This window comes from Mustelus asterias, chromosome 6 (genome assembly GCF_964213995.1).
Source record: "Mustelus asterias chromosome 6, sMusAst1.hap1.1, whole genome shotgun sequence".
Taxonomy (NCBI): domain Eukaryota; kingdom Metazoa; phylum Chordata; class Chondrichthyes; order Carcharhiniformes; family Triakidae; genus Mustelus; species Mustelus asterias.
The window spans coordinates 63075065-63096250 of record NC_135806.1 but is presented as its reverse complement, the minus strand read 5'-3'; the positions used below and the strand labels follow the sequence as shown (position 1 = coordinate 63096250).

Here is a 21186-nt window from a genome sequence, read left to right as displayed (position 1 = left end):
AAGAGCTGGAAATCTGAATCCCAGCATAAAGCAACCACTTCCGGTCTTAACAGAGGATTTGGTGAATGGGCAGTCAGCGAAGCCATTCCCAAGAAGTAGACTGGCAATTCAAATATTAAAACAAGACTGCATGTCTCATATTTATATACGATTACAGATTTAATCCGGAGTCTAACTTGGAACTGAGTTTTGATGCTGACTCCTGGGCAACACTCTCTCTCACAAAACACCACAGCATGCCAGAAAAACCTTGAATTTAGAGTTTCCCACATGATGACAGACACCCCCTCCCCCACCATTCCCAGCGAGTCAAAAATTTTAAATCCCACTGTTGTTTGTTTCAGTAAGAAGTATGCTGTAAGCAGTTTGGAAATAATGGCAAGTGGAAGTTTTGATCCCTCCTAATAAACTTATAAAACACAAAGAGGCCAAGTGCCGAACGAGAATAACATAGTGCCAGTGCATCCCACAACAAGCAGTCTAATGTGTTTCAGTCTCAATCAGTTACCTGGGTAGGAGATAGTTTGCATCCAGTCACAGGCCCACCTCCACCCACATATCAGCTGGAGGTTTCCTTGCGCGCCCTTGTGTGTCTCCTGGTGGCCAGGCAGTAGCTGCACTTTTGGCAGCAAAAAGTACATGCTGGGAGCACCAGCAAGGGAAGCATTTCAGAATGCAAAGGGAGTGAAACAGAAAAAAAACTTCCTGGTTTAACCAAGTATATCTTATTTTGTTGTTCCTGTTTCAGTTAATGGTTGTATGGATGATTTAAGGTCCAAATATTGTTTCATGCCCCCATGACACTGGCACCCCATCCTGAAAATAGGCAATGTTCTTTCACTAAATTTGTTATTAAAGTTCTGTTAGGGCCAGAATTGAAGTCTTAATCTCACAAGTAACTTGTATTCAGATATGCTTATCCTAAAACCCATTATCAAATTGATGCAAAGACAATTATGATGCTATATATCATTTTGGCTTATTCTACTGGCACAATTACTTGCAGGGAGTGCATCAGATCAGATATGGCGATCATTTTATGAATAACATCAACTACTTACTGGATCCAACATGAAGAAATTGACACCTTGTCCTGTGGAGAGTGCCACGAGGGTAGCACTGCCATAGAGTGCGTACCCAGCGGCCACCATGGTTCTCCCTGGTTGAAGGGCAAGTTGCTCAGAAGGCTCCAGGCCAGCATCCTGTCAAAGGCAAAACAAATGGTCAGTTATAATGGTATCTACCGATTCTACAAGCAATCATTTTGCAGAAAACCAGTGAACGAAGGATGAGGAGCAGTGACTGAATAACCAAGACTAATAATTCTTACATGAGCATCACATGCCTTTCTGTGTCATTTTTTAATTTTATTAGTAATGCCATGCCAAATTTGTCAAGCTATTGTATTAACAAAGAGCTTCAGAATTCTAACTGAATTTCTGGACTTATCTTTCCTTGGGGCAGCAAGTGGGATATTTATCCATTCACAACTTGGCCCTTCACACTTTCAGGGATGATTTTTTCGGACTGTATCATTGATGGGAGCAGAAAGCTCACTGGTTCTTCCCCACAGTGCAACTGGATACATTGCCCAACTGAAGATTTGTATAAATTGTCTCATATTTTAACAGACCAGGACTTGTTGTGCAAATCAATCATTTTACAATCAACTGCTGTAGGAAATAAAACCTTCTGAGAGGTCACATGACACCAGGTTATAGTCCAACAGGCTTATTTGAAATCACAAGCTTTTGCAGAGCTCCTCCTTCGAAAGGTGGAGCTTGTGATTTCAAATAAACCTGTTGGACTATAACCTGGTGTCGTGTGACCTCTCATCTTGTCCCACCCCAGTCCAACACCGGCATCTCCACATCATGCATTTTACACAGCCACTCCCCCAAGGGCCTGAGCAACAAGGGAAACCATGGGCAAATAAACAGCTATTTCCCCCCAACATCATTGCTCGGGAGGGTGATGTATTTCCTCTATTTGCATATTGTTATCCTATCCTACCCCATGATAAATATAAATTTTGATAAGTGAAAAGGGGCAGATAACCAGAATAATTGACCATGATGTGGAGATGCCGGTGTTGGACTGGGGTGGGACAAGATGAGAGGTCACACGACACCAGGTTATAGTCCAACAGGTTTATTTGAAATCACAAGCTCCACCTTTCGAAGGAGGAGCACTGCAAAAGCTTGTGATTTCAAATAAGCCTGTTGGACTATAACCTGGTGTCATGTGACCTCTCAGAATAATTTGAGATTGCTCCAACTTCTGTCCCCGCTCACCTAGTTTGCTGTGTTTTCATGTTGATTTAGCAGAGAAAATTTATGCTAGTTCCCCAAACTTCCTCAGGGATTCTCTGAACGTTGTCATTCAAAGTTCCATGCACATACTGAGAGAATTGAAGCAGTGGCAGGTTCTGTTGATTCTCTTTTCCTTTTCCTTCTCTCCATCAGGTACTATGCCCTAAGAGGGCGTTAGCAAACATGGGCTTCCGCTGGATTGGTCTGTGGTTATGCTTGGCAAAGTACTGTCGTTGTTTGCCATTGCCTTCTGCACTATCCCTGACCAGGAAACCCTGCCACTCCAACTGCTTGCCATCAGGTGTCTTGGAAGGATTTAAGTTAAGTTTATTTATTAGTGTCACAAGTAGGCTTACATTAACATTGCAATGAAAATCCCCTAGTCGCCGCACTCCAGTGCCTGTTCGGGTACACTGAGGGAGAATTTAGAATGGCCAATGCATCTAACCAACATGTCTTTCAGACTGTGGGAGGTAACCGGAGCACCCGGAGGAAACACACGCAGACATGGGGAGAACGTGCAAACTCCACACAGACAGTGACCCAAGCCGGGAATCGAGCCACATTATGAACATACCTTCCATAGCTATTAAATCCTGCAATGGGACTTAAACCAGAGCTTCTGGACCAGAGTTTGGGCATTAACACTACGCCACAAGGTCTCACTTCTTTTTAAGGGGTTTAAAGGAAGATTGCACAGGGAAAAGACTGAGGAAATGTTTGTCTTATCCATCCTAGTGAACCATTTTTAAAGAATTAGAGGGGTTGAGGTAAAACTATGGTTCAACAGATTTTGGTTTCACACAGTGGAATTTACTGACTGGGTAAATAGTGAATATTTCCTCTTGCTTTTGCTTGCTGAAACAATGGTAACAACTTATATTTATAAAATGACTTTATCATTATGAAATGTCTCACGATGCTTCACAGGAGCATTAGAAAACAAAGAATGGCACCAAGCCACATAAAGAGCTTTTAGGTCAGATGACCAGAAGCAGTAGGTTTTAAGGAGTGTTTTAGAAGGGGAGAGTGGGATAGAGAGGTGTGAGGGGGGGGTATTCCAGAGCTTGGGGCCTAGGCAACTGAAGGCACGGCCACCAATACTGGAGAAATTCAAATTGGGGATGCACAAAAGACCAGAATTGGAAGAATGCAAATATCTTGGAGGAGGTTGAGGCTGGAGGAGATGACAGATCAGGGTGGGTGAGTGAGAGGTGAGCGAGGCCATGGAAGATTTGAAAACAAGAGTGAGAATTTTTAAATCAAGTAGAATGTGGGAAACCAGCCAGGTGTACATTGGAATAATCAAGCCTCGAGGTAATGAAGGCATGAGTGAGGGGTTCAGCAGCAGATGAGCTGAGACAGAGGTGAAGCTGGGGACATTATGGTGATGAAAATAACCAGACTTAGTGATGGCATGGTTATGAGGTCAGAAACTCATCTTGGGATCAAGTGTGACACTATGGGCGCAGCAGGCTGGCTTAAATTCAAGCTATTGCCAGGGAGAGGGATAATGTCAGTGGCTAGAGTTTGAAGTTTGGAGCAGGGAACCAAAAACAATGGCTTCAGTCTTCCCAATATTTAATTTCTGTTCATCCAGTGCTGGATATCAGATATGAAGTCTGATAATTTCTCAACAGGAGTCCAGTGGCTGAGATGGGTGTATTAAGCAGACATGTGAAAAGTGATGCTGTGTCTTTAGATGATGTTTCCAAAGGGCAGCATATAGATGGGAAATAGGATCAATCCTCAGGGGACACCAAAGGTAACAGTGTGAGAGGAAGAAGAGAAGATATTGCAAACGGTTCTCTCGTTACAATTAGATATATAAAGGATGGGACCAGAGAGAAGTCCCACCAAGCTGAACGACAATGGAGAGGTATGGAAGGACCATGGTGTGGTGAACCCTGTCAAAGGCAGAAGCGCGAGGGGGGAAAGTGTAACTTTGTTACAGTTACACAGTAAGCTGTGACTTTGATAAGAGCCGTTTTGGTAACAGAGGAGAAACCCAATTGAAGGGACCCTAACATAGAGCTGCACATGAATTACATTCAATAAGTTGTAAATTAATTTACTTTATCATGTTTTATTATTTTAAATAACTAATGGAAATGGACTTCCATTCCCGTGCCTCAATCTGAGTCCCTGCTCTTTACACAATCTTCCCTCAATGATCTCTGCAGTCTTTCACATTCTCAGATCTTTGTTCATGATATTTTTGCTGATTTTGCAGCAAGTCTGTCGACCCAATTTTACCAAAACTTGGGTGCGCAATTGCGGTAAAGTTGGGCGTCAGGCCTATACCGCGATGTGCACCCAATTCCGAGCAGATCGCGGCTTTACCGACACCCGATTCGGGCGCGGGTCCAGCCCGCACCCGAATCGGGCAGTCCGACGATTTAAATGCATTTGCATGCATTTAAATCGACTTAATGAACCGCACGCCCAACTCTACCGCCAAATCCCACTTTACCGTCTTCTGGTCCGATGCGGATCCGCGCTCTAATCGACCTGCCGAATAAAAGTCCAAAGTTGCCGCTGCAGCCTCCGAAGAGCGGGGTCAGAGACTGCAACGACTCTCTGACCCAGCTCCTCCTCTGGGGGAGGCGGGGGGGGAGGGGGTGTGATGTATCATCCTCTGGGGGGGGAGGGGGGGGGAGAAAGGGGGTGTGACCGATCATCCCCTTGGGGGGGGCGGGGGGGGGGGGGGGGGGGGGGGGGGGCAGGGGGTTCCACTGCCACTCTGCGGCCGATCCCTCCTCCCCACCGGAGGAACGAATCCCTCCTCTTCGGAGTGGCCGCATACTTCAAACACCACGACTGTCATTATTCACCTCAGTGTTCCGCGGAACACCCTGCCCCCTCCCTCCCCACCGATCGGCCGCAGAGTGGCAGCGCCCCCCGCCCCCCCCAAGAGGATGATACGTCGCACCCCCTCTCCTCCCGCCCCCTCCCCCCAGATGGTCTGTATCAGCGAGCCGCTCTCTCTGCTTTTTTCTTTCACGCCCGGGTGCGCTGCTTCAAATTTTTTTCGAACTGCGCATGCGCAGTTCAGAGCTCCGATCGTTCCGGCAGTGCTAAGCCCCACCCACAGCGCGAATTGGACCGGAGCCGGCAAAACGCGAATGGATGCGCTGGAAAGAGGATTCCAGGCACGGGTCTATTTGACGCCCAGATTCAGCACTTAGACTCAAAATGGTAAAATCAGGCCCTGTATGTTACGTTCTGCTGTTTTTACAGTAAGTTGACTTTGCCCTTAAACCAAAGTTCATGTTGTCCTGTACAGTTCTGCTTCCCTCTCAGAAACTCAAACTATTTCACTGAGGGTTGCTCCAGGACAGTGTTTTCCACCAGGGCCTATTTGGAGGGAAAGCACTGACTTCAGGGGTCCCTCCGAAAAATTCTTCCAGATTTTATAATAATGTGCCATTTTAATTTTTTTTTAAATCTGTTTGCGTCTTGCCGTTTACAACACAGTTTCTCCCTTGGTGAGAAGACCAATTCTCAGGCTTCTGCTACTGACATTCTTCAGTTAGCCGGTAAGAGATTTGCAAAAGTAACATAAAGCAACATCAACGCTATCATATTCCCTCATCGCCTGCGCCTGACTTCTACAAGCTTCCTGCCTCTAATGGTATAGCTGACATCAGCCCTCATATGATTATGAAACAATAGAAATGTTCAGCTAGAGTCCACTGCTAATTGTGTGGAAATTGCCCAGTTATAATGACTTTTTAAAAATTCAGTCATGGGATATGGGCATCGCTGGCGGGCCAGCATTTATTGCCCATGACTCCTGCTTCCTGTCACCAGCTTGTGCTGACTCAGATTTTTCCTCATCATTGCTCCTCCTCCTGTCATGTGTTTACCATTCCCCTGAAGTCTTGCTGGTTTACAGTTCTGCAAATACCATCCCCTGAACCCTCACTAAATGAGGTTATTACCTTGCGAACCTTGCCAATGCACTATTTGAGAGGACTAGAAAGCCAATCCAATTCCCACCAAAATGCATAGGAATGCATTGTAAAGACGACTTTCTGGGCATTGTTAGCAGAAACACTGGATTATTTTATCCCCTCCTAAAACAAGAGCTGCTGAGGCTGAAAATAATTAGATTAACTAACTCTGCTGAGTTCTGGGATTGAAACAAATCCCTTTCCAGCTTTTAAAGTTTAGCTACTCACTGGGTAAAGTTGAAGAGTCCTTGTGGCTACTGGTTGCAAACATCTGAGTTGGCAGCTTTGAAGTAGGTTTTGGAGTCGGTGTTGAAACAGTGGTACTCACCGTCAAATAATTCCGAATTCATTAATTGCAGCCTGGGGGGAGGGATACTTCAACAGTTCTCCCCTAGGAGGAATGTGGAATCACTGACAACATCTGGATTTGTGTATTTCACAATGCATGTGCAGACTCCAGAAGTGGCCAGTTTCATTGGGGCATTGACACTTTTTGCCTTCATTATCTTTGCAAAATCTGGGCTATTTTTATGAACTTATCCAGCTTCTGGACTTAACCAACTTCCCTGGATGAGTGCAGCTCCAACAACTCTCAAGAAGCTAAACACTATCCAGGTCACACTAAACTGATTTTGTTGCTTTGCTGTTGCTGGGTCAAATGTCCTGGAACTCCCTTCCTAAACAGCATTGTGGGTGTGCCTACACCACATATGAACATAAAAGCAAGGAGCAGGAGTAGGCCATTCAGCCCCTTGAATCTGCTGTGCCATTTAATAAGATCATGGCTGATCTGGTCATAACCTCAAATCTGCATCCCACCAACCCCCCAAATGGCTGATCACTGCCTGTTTACCAAGAATATATCCGCCATGAACTCAAAAATATCCAAAGACTCTGATTCCATAGCCTTTTCAGGAAGAGAGGTCCAGAGATTCATGACCCTCTGAAGGAAAGAGTTTTATCACATCTCCATTTTAAATGGGGACACCTTACTTTTAAACAGTAACCCCTCATTTTAGATTCTGTCACAAGAGGAAACATCCTCACCACATCTACCCTGTCAAGACCCTTCAGGGTCTTATACATTTCAATCAAGTCATTTCTTCCTCTTCTAAACTCGAGTGGATGCAATTCTAGCTTGTCTAACCTTTCCTCATAAAAGAGCCCACCCATTCCAGGTATCAGTCTGCTAAATCATCTCTGAACTGCTTCCAATACATGTACATCCTTACTTAAATTAGGTGAACAATACTGCACACTGTACTCCAGATCCAATTACTTTTATACCTGCACACTAACCTTCTGCGACTCATGCACCAAAACACCCAGATCCCTCTGCACCTCAAAGTTCTGCAATATCTCATCATTTAGATATTATACTTCTCTTTTATTCTTCCTGCCTAAATGGACTTTTTATTTTTCCGCATTATGCTCCATCTGCTAGATCTTTGTCCATTCACTATACCTGTCCTTTTGTAGCCTTTTAATGTCCTCTTCACAAATTACTTTCCTACCGATCTTTGTGGTGGCACAGTGGTTAGCACTACTGCCTCACAGCGCCAGGGACCTAGGTTCGATTCCTGGCTTGGGTCACTGTCTGTGTGGAGTTTGCACGTTCTCCCTGTGTCTGCGTGGGTTTCATCCGGGCGCTCCGGTTTCGACCACAGTCCAAATGTGTGAGTTAGGTGGATTGGCCATGCTACATTGCCCTTTAGTGTCAGGGAGACTAGCTAGGGTAAATGCATGGGATTATGGGGGTAGGGCTTGTGTGGGGTTATGGTCGGTGCAGACTTGATGGGCTGAATGGCCTCCTTCTGCACTGTAATGTGGGAACAAGCTTGTTTTCCTTTTAGGTTTGGGATGTTATTGTCTGGAAAATATTTATCAATAGGCAAAGCAGGTTTGAATGTTGTAATCTCCCTTCACATCACTGCACACCTATATACGTGTGAAATGTAGGTCAATTTGTGTGGCAAGATACAGAAATTCTGAGCTCTTAAATGAAGCAGTACCATAAAGGTATTATCACTAGACTAAGTAATCCAGAGACCTAAGGTAACACTCTGGGGATCCCGGTTCAAGTCCCACCATGGCAAATGGTGAAATTCGAATTCAATAAAAATTTGGAATTAGAAGTCTAATGATGACCAAGAAACTTAATGTCCTTTAAGGGAAGGAAATCTGTTGTCCTTACCTAGTTTGGTCTACATGTGACTCCAGATCCACAGCAATGTGGCTGACTCTTAAATGCCCTCTGTTCAAGGGCAATTAGGGATGGGCAGTAAATGCTGGCCGTGCCAATGATGCCCACATCTCATGAATTAATTAAAAAACAGCTGGCAGTAGAAGACATATTTCCTAGAACTCACTGCTCTAAATGTCTATTAAAGTATAAATATTACATATTGCAGGACAAGACTGTTCGGAGGTACACATGACACTAAGTAAAATGGTCACAGTGTCAAATACAAGCTACGAATCAAGTTTAGCTTCGGAAATTAAGTATGATCGATATGTTTATATTCTGATTAGTTTATTAAATAAATAATGGGTTTTGGTTTTATGTACAAGTTTGGAAACACCTAATCTTCTATAAACGAAACTATTCCTAATGAGTTCACAACTCTGAGCTAACCTAGATCCAGCTCACTCAGAGATCCATAAGCACCATCTTCCACATGGAAGAAGAAAGGTTTAAAATAAAAGCAAAATACTACAGATTCTGGAAATCTGAAATAAAAACAGGAAGTGCTGGAAAAATGCAGCCAGCCTCCCAACATTTGTGAGAGACAAAAACAGAGTTACTGTTTTGCGCCCAATAGGATTATTCAGTTAGAAGTCATATGGACTCAAAACATTCATTCTGTTTCACTCTCCACAGCTGCTGCCAGACCTGCTCAGAAGACAGGTGTGATAGCTGGACAAACTGGGACTTTTTCCTCTAGAGCATAGGAGGCTGAGGGGCGATCTTATAGAGGTCTATAAAATAATGAGGGGCATAGATCAGCTAGATCGTCAATATCTTTTCCCAAAGGTAGGGGAGTCTAAAACTAAAGGGCATAGGTTTAAAGGTGAGAGGGGAGAGATACAAAAGGGTCCAGAGGGGCAATTTTTTGACAGAGGGTGGTGGGTGTCTGGAACAAGCTGCCAGAGGTAGTAGTAGAGGCGGATACAATGTTGTCTTTTAAAAAGCGTTTAGACAGTTACATGGGTAAGATGGGTATAGAGGGATATGGGCCAAATGTGGGCAATTTGGACTAGCTTAGGGGTTTAAAAAAAAAAGGGCAGCATGGACAAATTGGGCCGAAGGGCCTGTTTCCATGCTGTAAACCTCTATGACTCTATAACACCAAAAACTCACTGCTTTATCAAACTGATTGTCATTATCAGCCATTCCTGTACATTAGCTGTGGTACCCTTCCCTTCAGCAGTCATTATCAAGCCATTGCTACACATTAGCTGCGTTACACTTCCCTGCAGCAGTCTGCTCCATACCTACCTGGATTAACATGGAGGGTTGACAGAAAAAAACTCACAAGAAATCAAAAATGAGACAAATATATTGTGCCTCAGCACATAACCTGGAAAGTTGGTCTTGTGTGAGTGCTTGAGGCCATGTTACTAAGCTTTTTCAAGGGCTCCCGGTCTGGTTGCCGCAGGTGCAGGTGTTCACTGAAAGAAGTCAGGATATCCTCAGAGGCAAAGAGAGGCTCCTGCAGTTAAAAGGGAGGTGTCCTGTGGAACAGCATTCATCCATCGAGAAAGGCAGGAGTGGAATGCTGCCCCTTTTGAAGATGCTTCAGAAGTTGCAGCAAAAGGGGTCAAAGCTGAGGGGATCAGGGTCAGCCTCCGAAATGACCGGATTGCAGTGGCAGCACAATTTCCCAGGCTCGTGAGTGCAGAAGTGATTAAAGAGCTCTCAGGCCTTTGGAAGATTGCCAAAGCAAAACTTTAACAGAATGTGCCTGCCTCAAAGTTTATGGCCACAGGATGCTTGCCGAAGTCAGATTGGCTCTCAAACTTGATTAGCTGAGGTCAGCTGCTGGGATGGTCAAGTTTTTAAAAAGTTTATTTTTGGATTGCTGCCAACTATACGGAGACCCGTGATTGTTGAAATGGTGGCACTAACACAACAGTGCACAAAATAACTGAACTCTGCGCCCACGGTGGATCCTCCTGGCCTATGTGGATTAGCTGCACACCTGGTAACGCATTTATATTGGGAAAGAAGCAGGAAAGAAAGCAGGACATGGAGAAAGCTTTGCCTGACTAAACAGATGTTTTACTTGTATAAAAAAGCAACAGTGCTTTTCTTAAATCTAATTATAAAGAACAGGGTTGACTTTTGTTCATATACTAAGTGGCCCAGAACACAAGAGGGCTTTAGTTATCAAGAAATACAAAAATATGTGAAAAATAAAACTTTTGCAACAAATCTCTTAAATAATTTAATAATGGCTGGAATTCTTTGACCTCGCCCACGGCTGGGATTCGCTGGTCTGAGCGCCTATTCTGCATTCTCACTGGCAGCGGTAGTGGGGCGTACAAGACCAGAGAATTCCGGCCAATATCAATTATAATTAAATCACCACAAACTTGAGCTGTTCCAGCTGAGTACCACTAATGAATCAGATTTACTTCTGTGTAACAAAGAGAAGCACTTACATTCCTGAAAATGCCAAAAATAGTTCCGATAGACACCAAGCAATCGATGTTAGAAGAACCATCCAATGGATCAAAACAAACTACATATTTACCCTGCAAAGAAATAAACATAAATTAAATTGACTAATATCCATGTGTACATAAACTGCTTTTCAAAAGTTATTCAAAAGCCTTCTTTTCAACCTTGCCTTTGAGTTTCCCCTCCCTACGGTCCATTTCCCCTCTCCAGTTTAATGGTGTCTGTTGTTTAATTCTCCCAATGTTAAGCGCTTTGCAGTACATGTTAGCCTAAGTAGAAAATGTGAATTATTGCTGTATTTTAAGGCTCTATTTTGCCTCACACTCGAGACAGATTAAACTAATGACTAATTAAAACATCTTAAATAACCGTGAGGAATTTTCCTTCTTCATAGCAATGTCTGTACTGTATTAAAAATATAATTATTGGGCCAGATTTTCCCTCTCACTGCTGCCGAACGCTGAGACGTTTGTGGCTATTGAGGGTCACAACAGAATTAGACTTACACTGGAAACCCCAAATTTCATATTGGCCAGGAATGTTTCTGTGGGAGTTCACACTGATGGTCCCACCAAGAGATGGCAGTGGGTCAGTGTAGGATGTTTATCCAGAACTTACCTACTCTGATTTAATAGGCCAGATCTTCTGGTCTATTAAATCAGATCTTCTGGTCTCCAGATGTATGTACCCCACATGCGCTGTGAGAGCCTCGGAAGTCCCACCGCACTAAATTTGTGAGAATTGCTCAGGATGTTTGAACTTCTGGTCGGTTACTCCCCTGCTCTCCAAACCATTCCGAAAAAGTCACCAATTCTTGAGTTAGAGTTCATTTCAATTTACTTTCCTGAGAACATTTAAGTAACATAGAAATGCTAGTCCAACTCCTGGGTAACTATACAACTGAACACGCACTCCCCTCAGACATGACTATCCCCAATGGCCACATAACCCCCAATTCCCTCTGACCATCCTGACCTGACTTCCCCACTTGACTTGCTCCCCCAAGACCAACTGACTACATATATCCCTGACACTACTGACACCCCGACTACCAACTGACCCCCTCCCTACCCAATGTGACCTGACCTCACTCCCTAACTTCCCCTACACCCAGGCTCCCCCACCCCCACCTAACCCAAAAGAATTGGGAGGAATGTAAGTGGGTATTATGGGGAGGCAGAGATGTAGTGGTATTGTCACTGGACTAGAATCCAGAGACCCAGAGTAAAGTTCTGGAGACCTGGGTTCGAATCCCACCAAGGCAAATGGTGAAATTTGAGTTCAATAAAAATCTGGATTGAAGGTCTAACGATTACCATGAAACCATTGCTGATTCTTGTTAAAACCCACCTGGTATACGAATGTCCTTTAGGGTAGGAGATTTGCCGCCCATACCTGGTCTGGTACATGTGACTCTAGACCCACAGCAATGTGGTTGACTTTGAAATGGCTGAATAATTCGCTCAGTTCAAGGGCAATTAGGGATGGGCAATAAATGCTGGCCCAGCCAGTGGCACCCACATTACGAATAAAAAAAACATTTTTTGTCTGATCAGAAAGGGGGTTCTATTCCTGATCAGAAGATTTGAGCCATTAGCACTGTTCCCAGCAGGAGTAAAGCCTGTTCCAGGAACATAGCCCATTAAATCCAGAGGTACTGCTACACACTGACCACCATGTGAAACCCCCCCCATACCGGCTCAGAATCTCCCTCACACTCCCCTCCCCCCTGCACCGACAGACAAACCCCTGCCACCCCCCCTCACTAAACCCCAACACTGCCATGTCACCTCTCCTCCTCTGTCCCCAGCATTCTGGCTCCTAGGTTCTGACGATGGCAGACCCGAGCACAGTGGCGAGTGGCAATGGGGAGAATGAGAGGTGTGCGGGTGAGTCAAGAGATGCGGGGGGCAGGGCCACTGGAGAGGGGGCATTGGGGGTAGAGGGCAGCACTGGGTGGGGTGACAGGAGTGGAATCAGTGGCATCGGGAATGGGGACAAGCTGGAATTAAGATCTTTAAAAAAAACTTGAAAAAACAGAATCAAAGGCAGATCTTCAGGGGCGTGACTTCAGTTCGTGATAACAACAAAGGTGTGGTTTTGCTTCAGCTGGACCTCACCTCCAGGCCTCCCTCCTCAGTGTGACATTGGATCCACACTGCTGCTGAGCAAGTTCCCATAGGAGCCAACATAACAAGTCAGAAAATAATTTGCAATGCATTGACTGACGTAAGCCACAGCTTCACCACTGACAGGAAGATCTGGGCCATGGGTTATGCAGCTGCAATACCTTAACTGGGAGGCAGCCATTTTGAGATAATGGAAGTAAATTCTCTAGATTTTTAATGAACAAGCCCTCCAGTAAACTAATCAAGGCTTGACTGTCCTGAGCACATTATAAATTTGGGATTTGTCATTAAGAATTAACAATGATAAATGTAAATATGTAGAATAGTGGGGACACAAAAGCTAATTGGAGACTCGCCCACCACCACCACATCCATCAGGAATCAAACATCAGACTCATGCCAATTGGAAAGTGCACTTATCCACTGAAGAATTACAGGCATTCTTCCATTCAATATAAATCGTTATCGTGGAATTCATTTCAAGATATTTTTAGTCAAACACTTATTTTCCTGCACATTTGGAGAAAAAATGGACTGGTTAGTGACCGGCAACATGGTTTTGTACAGGGGAGGACATGTCTCACCAACTTGACTGAGTGTTTTAAAGAGGTGACAAAGATAATTGATGAGGGAAGGGCTGTGGATGACGCTTATATGGACTTTAGTAAGGTATTTGACAGGGTCCCTCATGGCAGAATAGTACAAAAACTAAAATCACATGGGATTCAGGATGGGCTGGTTAGATGGATACAGAACTGTCTTGGTCATAGAAGACAGAGAATAGTGGTGCAAGGGTGTTTTTCAGAATGGAGATCTGTAGCTAGTAGTGTGCCGCAGGGATCAGTGCTGGGACCTCTGTTGTTTGTAGTAAATATAAATGATCAGGAGGAAGATGTGGGTGGTCTGATTAGTAAGTTTGGGAATGATGCCAAGATTGGTGGATTTGCTGATAGTGCCGAGGATTGTCAGAGGATACGAGTGGATATACATAGATTGAAGACTTGGTATATGAAGATACAAACAACGTGAGAACACCATCCACCAGGTACACGGTACATACTCTTGCAACTCGGCCAACGTTGTCTACCTGATACACTGCAGGAAAGGATGTCCCGAGGCATGGTACATTGGGGAAACTATGCAGATGCTGCGACATCGGATGAATGAACACCGCTCGACAATCACCAGGCAAGACTGTTCTCTTCCTGTTGGGGAGCACTTCAGCGGTCACAGGCATTCAGCCTTGGATCTTCAGGTAAGCGTTCTCCAAGGCGGCCTTCACGACACACGATGGCGCAGAGTTGCTGAGCAGAAACTGATAGCCAAGCTCCGCACACACGAGGACGGCCTCAAATCGGGATATTGGGTTCATGTCACACTATTTGTAACCCCCACAGCTTGCCTGGACCTGCAGAGTTTCACTGGCTGTCTTGTCTGGAGACAATACACATCTTTTTAGCCTGTCTTGATGCTCTCTCCACTCACGTTGTTTGTATCTTAAAGACTTGATTAGTTGTAAGTATTCGCATTCCAACCATTATTCATGTAAATTGAGTCTGTGTCTTTATATGCCCTGTTTGTGAACAGAATTCCCACTCACCTGAAGAAGGGGCTTGGAGCTCCGAAAGCTTGTGTGGCTTTTGCTACCAAATAAACCTGTTGGACTTTAACCTGGTGTTGTTAAACTTCTTACTGTGTTTACCCCAGTCCAACGCCGGCATCTCCACATCATTGAGAGAACCAGCAGAGGCCCACACAGAGTGCAATTATGGAGCCACTCATGGACCACATTCATTATACACTCACCCTTTTCTCAGGCTCAACAATGATAGCATCTTTATTCTCCTCTGTCACTAGCACGGAAGTACTGTAGGATGATTTTAGCAGATTAATGACGAGGTCATTAGACAGGATATCCAATTTCTTGACTTCATCTCCAGTCACATTCACAGTTCCTGCAATTCCATACCTGAATAAAATAATATGTGATGAACATCTGAGCATTTAGCAAACGGCATCCATTTAAATAAAAGCAAGGTGGAGTGGGTGGAGAAAGGGTAGGGATAGTATTCCAAAGCTTGGCCCAAGGCAACTGAAGGCATGGACAACAATGGTGGAGCAATTATGATTGGGAGTGCACAAAAGACCAAAATTATGGATATCTTGGAGCTTTACGCGGCAGGTAGTGATTACAGACATACGGAGGGGCAAGGCTAGTTGATTTTTCTCTACTGTAAATCAGATTTCAAAATTCAGTAATTTCAATGTGCATTGCTGCCATCTGCTGGATAGCTAAACAAATTTTCCCAGTGGCCCTTTTCCTGCTTCATGTATACACCATTTATCTTTTTATTGTCGTTTACTTCTCAGTTAATTGCTGCTATCCATTTCATTTGGGCTTTGTTCTTTTGTACTTGTTTTTAATGTTCTTATTGCTATAGGCTGCCTCCGTGTACCCAAAAGGGAAAATGCTGGAAAATCCCAGCAGCTCTGGCAGCATCTGTGGCGAGAGAAAAGAGCTGACATTTCGAGTCCATATGACCTGTTGTCAAAGCTGTGACAAAGTGTCATCTGGACTCGAAACGTCAGCACTTTCCTCTCCTTACAGATGCTGCCAGACTTGCTGAGATTTTCCAGCAATTTCTCTTTTGGTTTCAGATTCCAGCTTCCGCAGTAATATGTTTCTATCCTGTCTCTGTGTACGTGCGTCAACATGCACAAGACAGGGTGCTGAATCAGGACTAAAACCCCATAACTTCCCAGAGTCAAAATTGGGATGTATCCCAAAGATGCGCTGGGGAAACCCTCCTGGAAGTTCTCAGGTAAGGGTTTACCCGGCAATTGTCCAGAAACATTAAGTTCCCCTGGACAATTGCGCTGTACTGGGAACCATCCAACAAAGTGATTTAAATCACTAACTTCGGATGGTTCTGCCAGTGTTACACTAATAGCTACCCTGAAAGAGTTAGAAGAAATAAAAGAACTTCTCGCTTCAGCGTGGTTATCTTAAATACCGTGATCAAGCCCTACATGGGACACCCCGACCCCCACCGTCCTAGCTAAGCACTCCACCCCCCACAGTATTCCCCACCCACACGGGATTCCCACCCCCTTAACCGGATGCCCCCTCTGACCCAACCAACCTGACCAGACAGGTACTTCAGAATATAAACGCTGATAAGTCAGAGTGGAGATGCAATCTGCTTTTGATAGCCACTCCGAGGAAGTTATGGCCCCAAGAGTAAATCAGGGGATGTGACTCACGGAGTTTCCACCCTGCACATTCCTGCCCGATGATACTTGTTTCCCATCACCCCCCCCCCCCCCCCTCCTCCCCCCTTGCGGGAACATTAATTTCCACGCAGTGAGTTTGTTGAGGGCTCAAGGGAGAGGCTGCAAGACAAAAATAAGGTTAGGTAGGAGAGATCAGTTGAGGCAAATCCAACCTCAAGCTTAGATAGAAAAAAATGTAGAAGGCTTTTGCATTTATTATCCAAGGAATGGATGGAAGGCACCCGGGCAAGCAGCCAGGGCAAAGTGTTTGTGTTGAAGAGAGATTATCACACTGTATTATTGGTTACATTTGTTCCACAATGTGATAATTGCTTGTAATGGCAGTTACACACAGTATAAAATGTAGTCCACATGTGTGAGATAATAGCAGAACAAGGGCTACTATTCAGAAATTGAGGAGTGACCTAAACGTGTCTCTGCCACAAAATTAACACAATTAGCCATCCTCTAACCACCTAAAGTAAAAGTAAAGTTGATTTATTAGTCACAAGTAAGGCTTACATTAACACTGCAATGAAGTTACTGTGAAATTCCCCTAGTCACCACACCACCTGTTCGGGTCAATGCACCTAACCAGCACGTCTTTCAGACTGTGGGAGGAAACCGGAGCACCCAGAGGAAACCCACGCAGACACAGGGAGAACGTGCAAACTCCACACAGACAGTGACCCAAGCTGGGAATCAAACCCGGGTCCTTGGTGCTGTAAGGCAACAGTGCTAACCACTGTGCCAACTCAATAAAACGTCAATATGATCTACTTACTTACCAAAAGCACATTAGAAACTGGGGTCAGGTTTATGATTACAATATTAAATTTGTAGCGTATTTATAAACACCCTGCTAAAGTTTCAATGATAAGGCTTTTGTATATCAATTCTAATTGCATCCTTAAAAACCTAAAATAACACAATCTTTCTATTTAATCTTTGTCCAACTAAACTTTCTGAAATATGTTGATGATACTCAACATGTAAGGCAGCGTTAGTGGAAAGAAATAAGCAAATTAACATTTTGGGTCGATGACCTCACGTCAGAATTGTGTTCTGATCCAGTTAGGAACTTTTAACATTTAATTAAGAAATCTGACAATTGACCAACAGAATTCCACCACAAGATTTCACCTTTTTAAACAAAAACCAGCTTTATTGTATATCAAAACGAATTAAGAAAAGTAAGCACTATAGCTTATAAAGAGTTACTCTATAAACTTCTTTCTATTTCCCTCAAGTTTCCCTTATTTTACAAAACCTTGAAGATCCATTCACTTTTCCTGGGACCAGCTCACAAGGTATATCTCTGCCTTATGGAATTCACCCTGACTTCTCACCGTTCTAGCTAATCACCAAGGTACAACATTTCAGAGGGGTTCTTCCGTTAGTTTCCGGCTAAGCAACCCTCCAATTACTTTACCAACCTCGTGACCCTGGTTTCCACAGCTCTAGCGACTCCTCTGCAGTGACTTGAAACATCACTGATTGCCGGCTGTTGTGGTTTCAAACCATAACCACGCTGATTACCTCCAGGCTTAAACTGCTCGAAGGTGAACTGCTTCTAATTGAGAAGATTACTGTAGATTTATTTCTTTACCTTTCACCTAAACAAATCTTATTCCTCTTTCCAAGTCTGTCTTATACTGAATACCAACTCCCAACCTCAAAACTCCTTCATGAACCTAGATTGAACATTTTACTGTATTTTGGATGTAAACTTGGCTTTACCTCTCAATCTTTAAGGAGCTTTAAGACCCAAAGTTTCTAAGTTGTTATTCAGAAAAAAGCATGTCCTGCCTGCTGACAATGCCCTAACTGGATTCACCAAAATAAACTCAGAAGAATTTCTCTAAACTCTACCCATCTACATGGCAACGTGACTCGCATTGCCTGCTCCCAGTAGAAATACAATTTAATTCCATAGATTTCCTTAATTCTGGGAAACCACATAAATAACTTACCCTTTCCTCGAATAACTGCCAACGTCATGGGCGACATCTTACCAAAAATGGCAGTGTTGGTTCCGGCGAAAAAAACAGCATGTTTCCCTCCTGAGAAACACACCGGTCTTCTCTCCAGACCTTACCACGGTCTGCCACAAAAAACAGGTTGGTGTGTTTCGCGCCTCATAAATTAATCCCCCCCATCTGGTACCCACTGGAGTCTGACCCTGGCACTGTCCCTTGACAAAGGTTGGCACTGCCAGCTGGGCATTGCCAATTGACACTGCCAGGTTGGCATGGTGCCAATCTAGCAGTGCCAACCTGTACCAAGGGGCAGTACCAGGGGATACTGCCTGGCCATGTCCCTCTCCCCCGGGGGCTATACTCACCTTTACGCCCCTGAGGAAGTCCCCACGACAGGTAGACGTCTGGGTGAACTTGTTGTAAACCGTGCCCACTAAGGGGTTTCACCGAATCTTGGGCCCCTGCGTCATTCCCTCGGATGGCGAGCATGGGCTGAAGATTTCACCCCCCGCCATGTCTCCAGTTCTTTAGCTAAGTAAAAGTGCCTGCCATTTAATACTGTTACCCTTTTACTCTAACTTTATCAAGTGAACACAAACTACTTTTTGAACTGTATAAACTTAAATCTGTGTGGTTGCCAGCCTCTAGATATTTACCAGGTTTATTTCCCCATTGAACATATTTAAAATTCAATTTCTAAAACTAAAAAACTATACCTTTAAAACAGTATTTCCCAAACGGTGTTCCGCGGAAACCTTGGGTTCCAGAGGAGACATCCCGGGCTTCCACAGTAGGTCTGTCCAGCTAACCTTCTAGCTTGTCCAATCGGAGAAGGTTTTCACACTGTGTCAGCTAATAAGTGCATTAGTCGGCCTATCAGCAGCAAATGCATTGTGAACCCAGCCTCTGATTGGACAAGCTGGAAATGGCAGTAAAGTCAGTATTCAAAGTCCTAAGCAATGGGGTGAGAGTGAAAGCGACCAGGTGGCAGAATGGGTCGCAAGGTGAGGTGGGCAGTGGCCATGGAGGCAGAAGGGGAAGTGGCCATGGAGGATGGGATGGGCAGTGGGCATGGAGGACAGGAGAGGAAGCAGCCACAGAGGACGCGATGGGCAGCAGGCACAGAGGGCAGGAGGAGAAGCAGCCACGGAGGGCAGGAGAGGAAGTTGCCAGGGAGGATGAGATGGGCAGTGGGCATGGTGGGTGGGAGGGCCAGTGGGCATGGAGGACAGGAGGGAAAGCAATTTGTGAGCAAAAGAAACACCATCACTCCTCCCATTAAAAATGACAAAAAGGTTAGACTTAAGTACTTTATTGACTAAGAGGACTTTTGAATTATAATAAATATATAAGAAACAGAAAAGACTTTTACAAATTTATTTTTGTACCTATAACGCAAAACAATCCATTTTTCGTGGTTTCTCAGGGGTCTGTCAATATTCTTGGGAAGTTGAAGGGTTCCACGGCTGGAAACGTTTGGGAAGCTCTAAAGTATATGGACGCATACGTAGCAATGGTAAAAGTTGGAAATGTAATAGGTTTTAAGTAGGTGAAATGGAGGTGGGTCGGAAAAAGGACAAAAGTGAAGGCCAGTAAAAGTGAAGAAGACAAGAGTTGATTTGCAGGGAATGATAAAGAAACAAAATACTGCAGATGCTGGAATCTGAAACAAAAACAGAAAATGCTGAAAAATCTCAGCAGGTCTGACAACATTTGTGGAGAGAGAATAGAGTCAGTCCTGATTCGAAACATTGGCTCTATTCTCTCTCCACAGATGCTGTCAGACCTGCTGAGATTTTCCAGCATTTTCTGTTTTTGTTAAAGAAACAAAAGATGTGTGCAGAGGAGGTGTGAATGGAAGAATAATGAACAGCTGCCATGAACAAAAACAGGAAAAACAAGGGCTGCAAAGTGACTAACTGAAAGATAGACTCGCTGATGTGACTCATTTTTCTTCATAGTTTTGAGAAACAATTGGAACACAGATATTACAGTTCACTGTGCTGCATTTAGACATTACAATATCTAATCAATTAATCTCCGCAATATTCTGGGAAGGAAGGGGATCTTATTTGTTTGGCTCCTGTTGATAGCAGGAGGGTGGGTTAGATTATATCTATCCAATAAGCCCATGTTCAAAGTTTCTACTTTTAAACTACAGCAGTCAGTAGAAACACACATAATATCAACGCACCTGCTAAATTTTTTTGGCATCCCTAGGTAATTTCTTTAAGTATGCATCCCCTTTAAACCTTTCTGCAGGGATGGACAAGCATGGTAACGGAAAGGGGTCTTCATGGAAAATTTCAGCTTGATGCACAGCCACACAGCATGTTACGCAGTAGAGATTTATAGTGGAGGATTTCAACTCTTAAAAACTTCAATGAGAATTTCAACTAAACTCATGTTGTGAATATTAAAGAAATGCTAGAAAACCTGTTAAAATAATTCTGATCCAAAGCAAATCTTGCATAAAGCAAATTGCACGCAATTGTCAACTTTGCGGCACACTACATCTGTGAAGCTAATAAATATCTTGAACTCACAAATGGGCAAGGCCTGCTTTTCTCACAGCGCAGGAGATGGCCTTGATTGCTGTTAACAGAGAATTTAGCAGCTGCGTGAATTCCCCCGTCCCTTTTGCTTTTCTTCCTTGTTCCATGACAAATCGGGTCATTGTTTGGACATCAGTATCGAAAGGTGTTTGGTCCGACATTGTGGCTGAATTTCTTGCTCTTTCACAGTGGAGTTAGTGAAGTTGAGTGGACGCAGCGTGACCAGACTGGCTATTTAAAGTACAGGTCGGGGAGCCAAATAAATCGAACAGCTGCATGGACTATGTGATTGAAGCCT

The 21186-nt window shown here is 44.1% G+C and overlaps 1 protein-coding gene across 1 annotated transcript in view; it reads right to left on the bottom strand.

The window, feature by feature from the left end:
- The window catches only part of LOC144494896 (fructose-1,6-bisphosphatase isozyme 2-like), a 35640-nt gene extending 14454 nt beyond the window's left edge, over positions 1–21186 (bottom strand). Inside the window, exons 1-4 of the mRNA XM_078214412.1 lie at positions 20880–21186; positions 14888–15050; positions 10934–11026; positions 1062–1202 (exon numbers count right to left, since the gene is read on the bottom strand). Coding sequence (XP_078070538.1) covers positions 1062–1202; positions 10934–11026; positions 14888–15050; positions 20880–21049 — 567 coding nt within the window. The 5' untranslated portion in view covers positions 21050–21186. The remainder of the gene's footprint in view (positions 1–1061; positions 1203–10933; positions 11027–14887; positions 15051–20879) is intronic.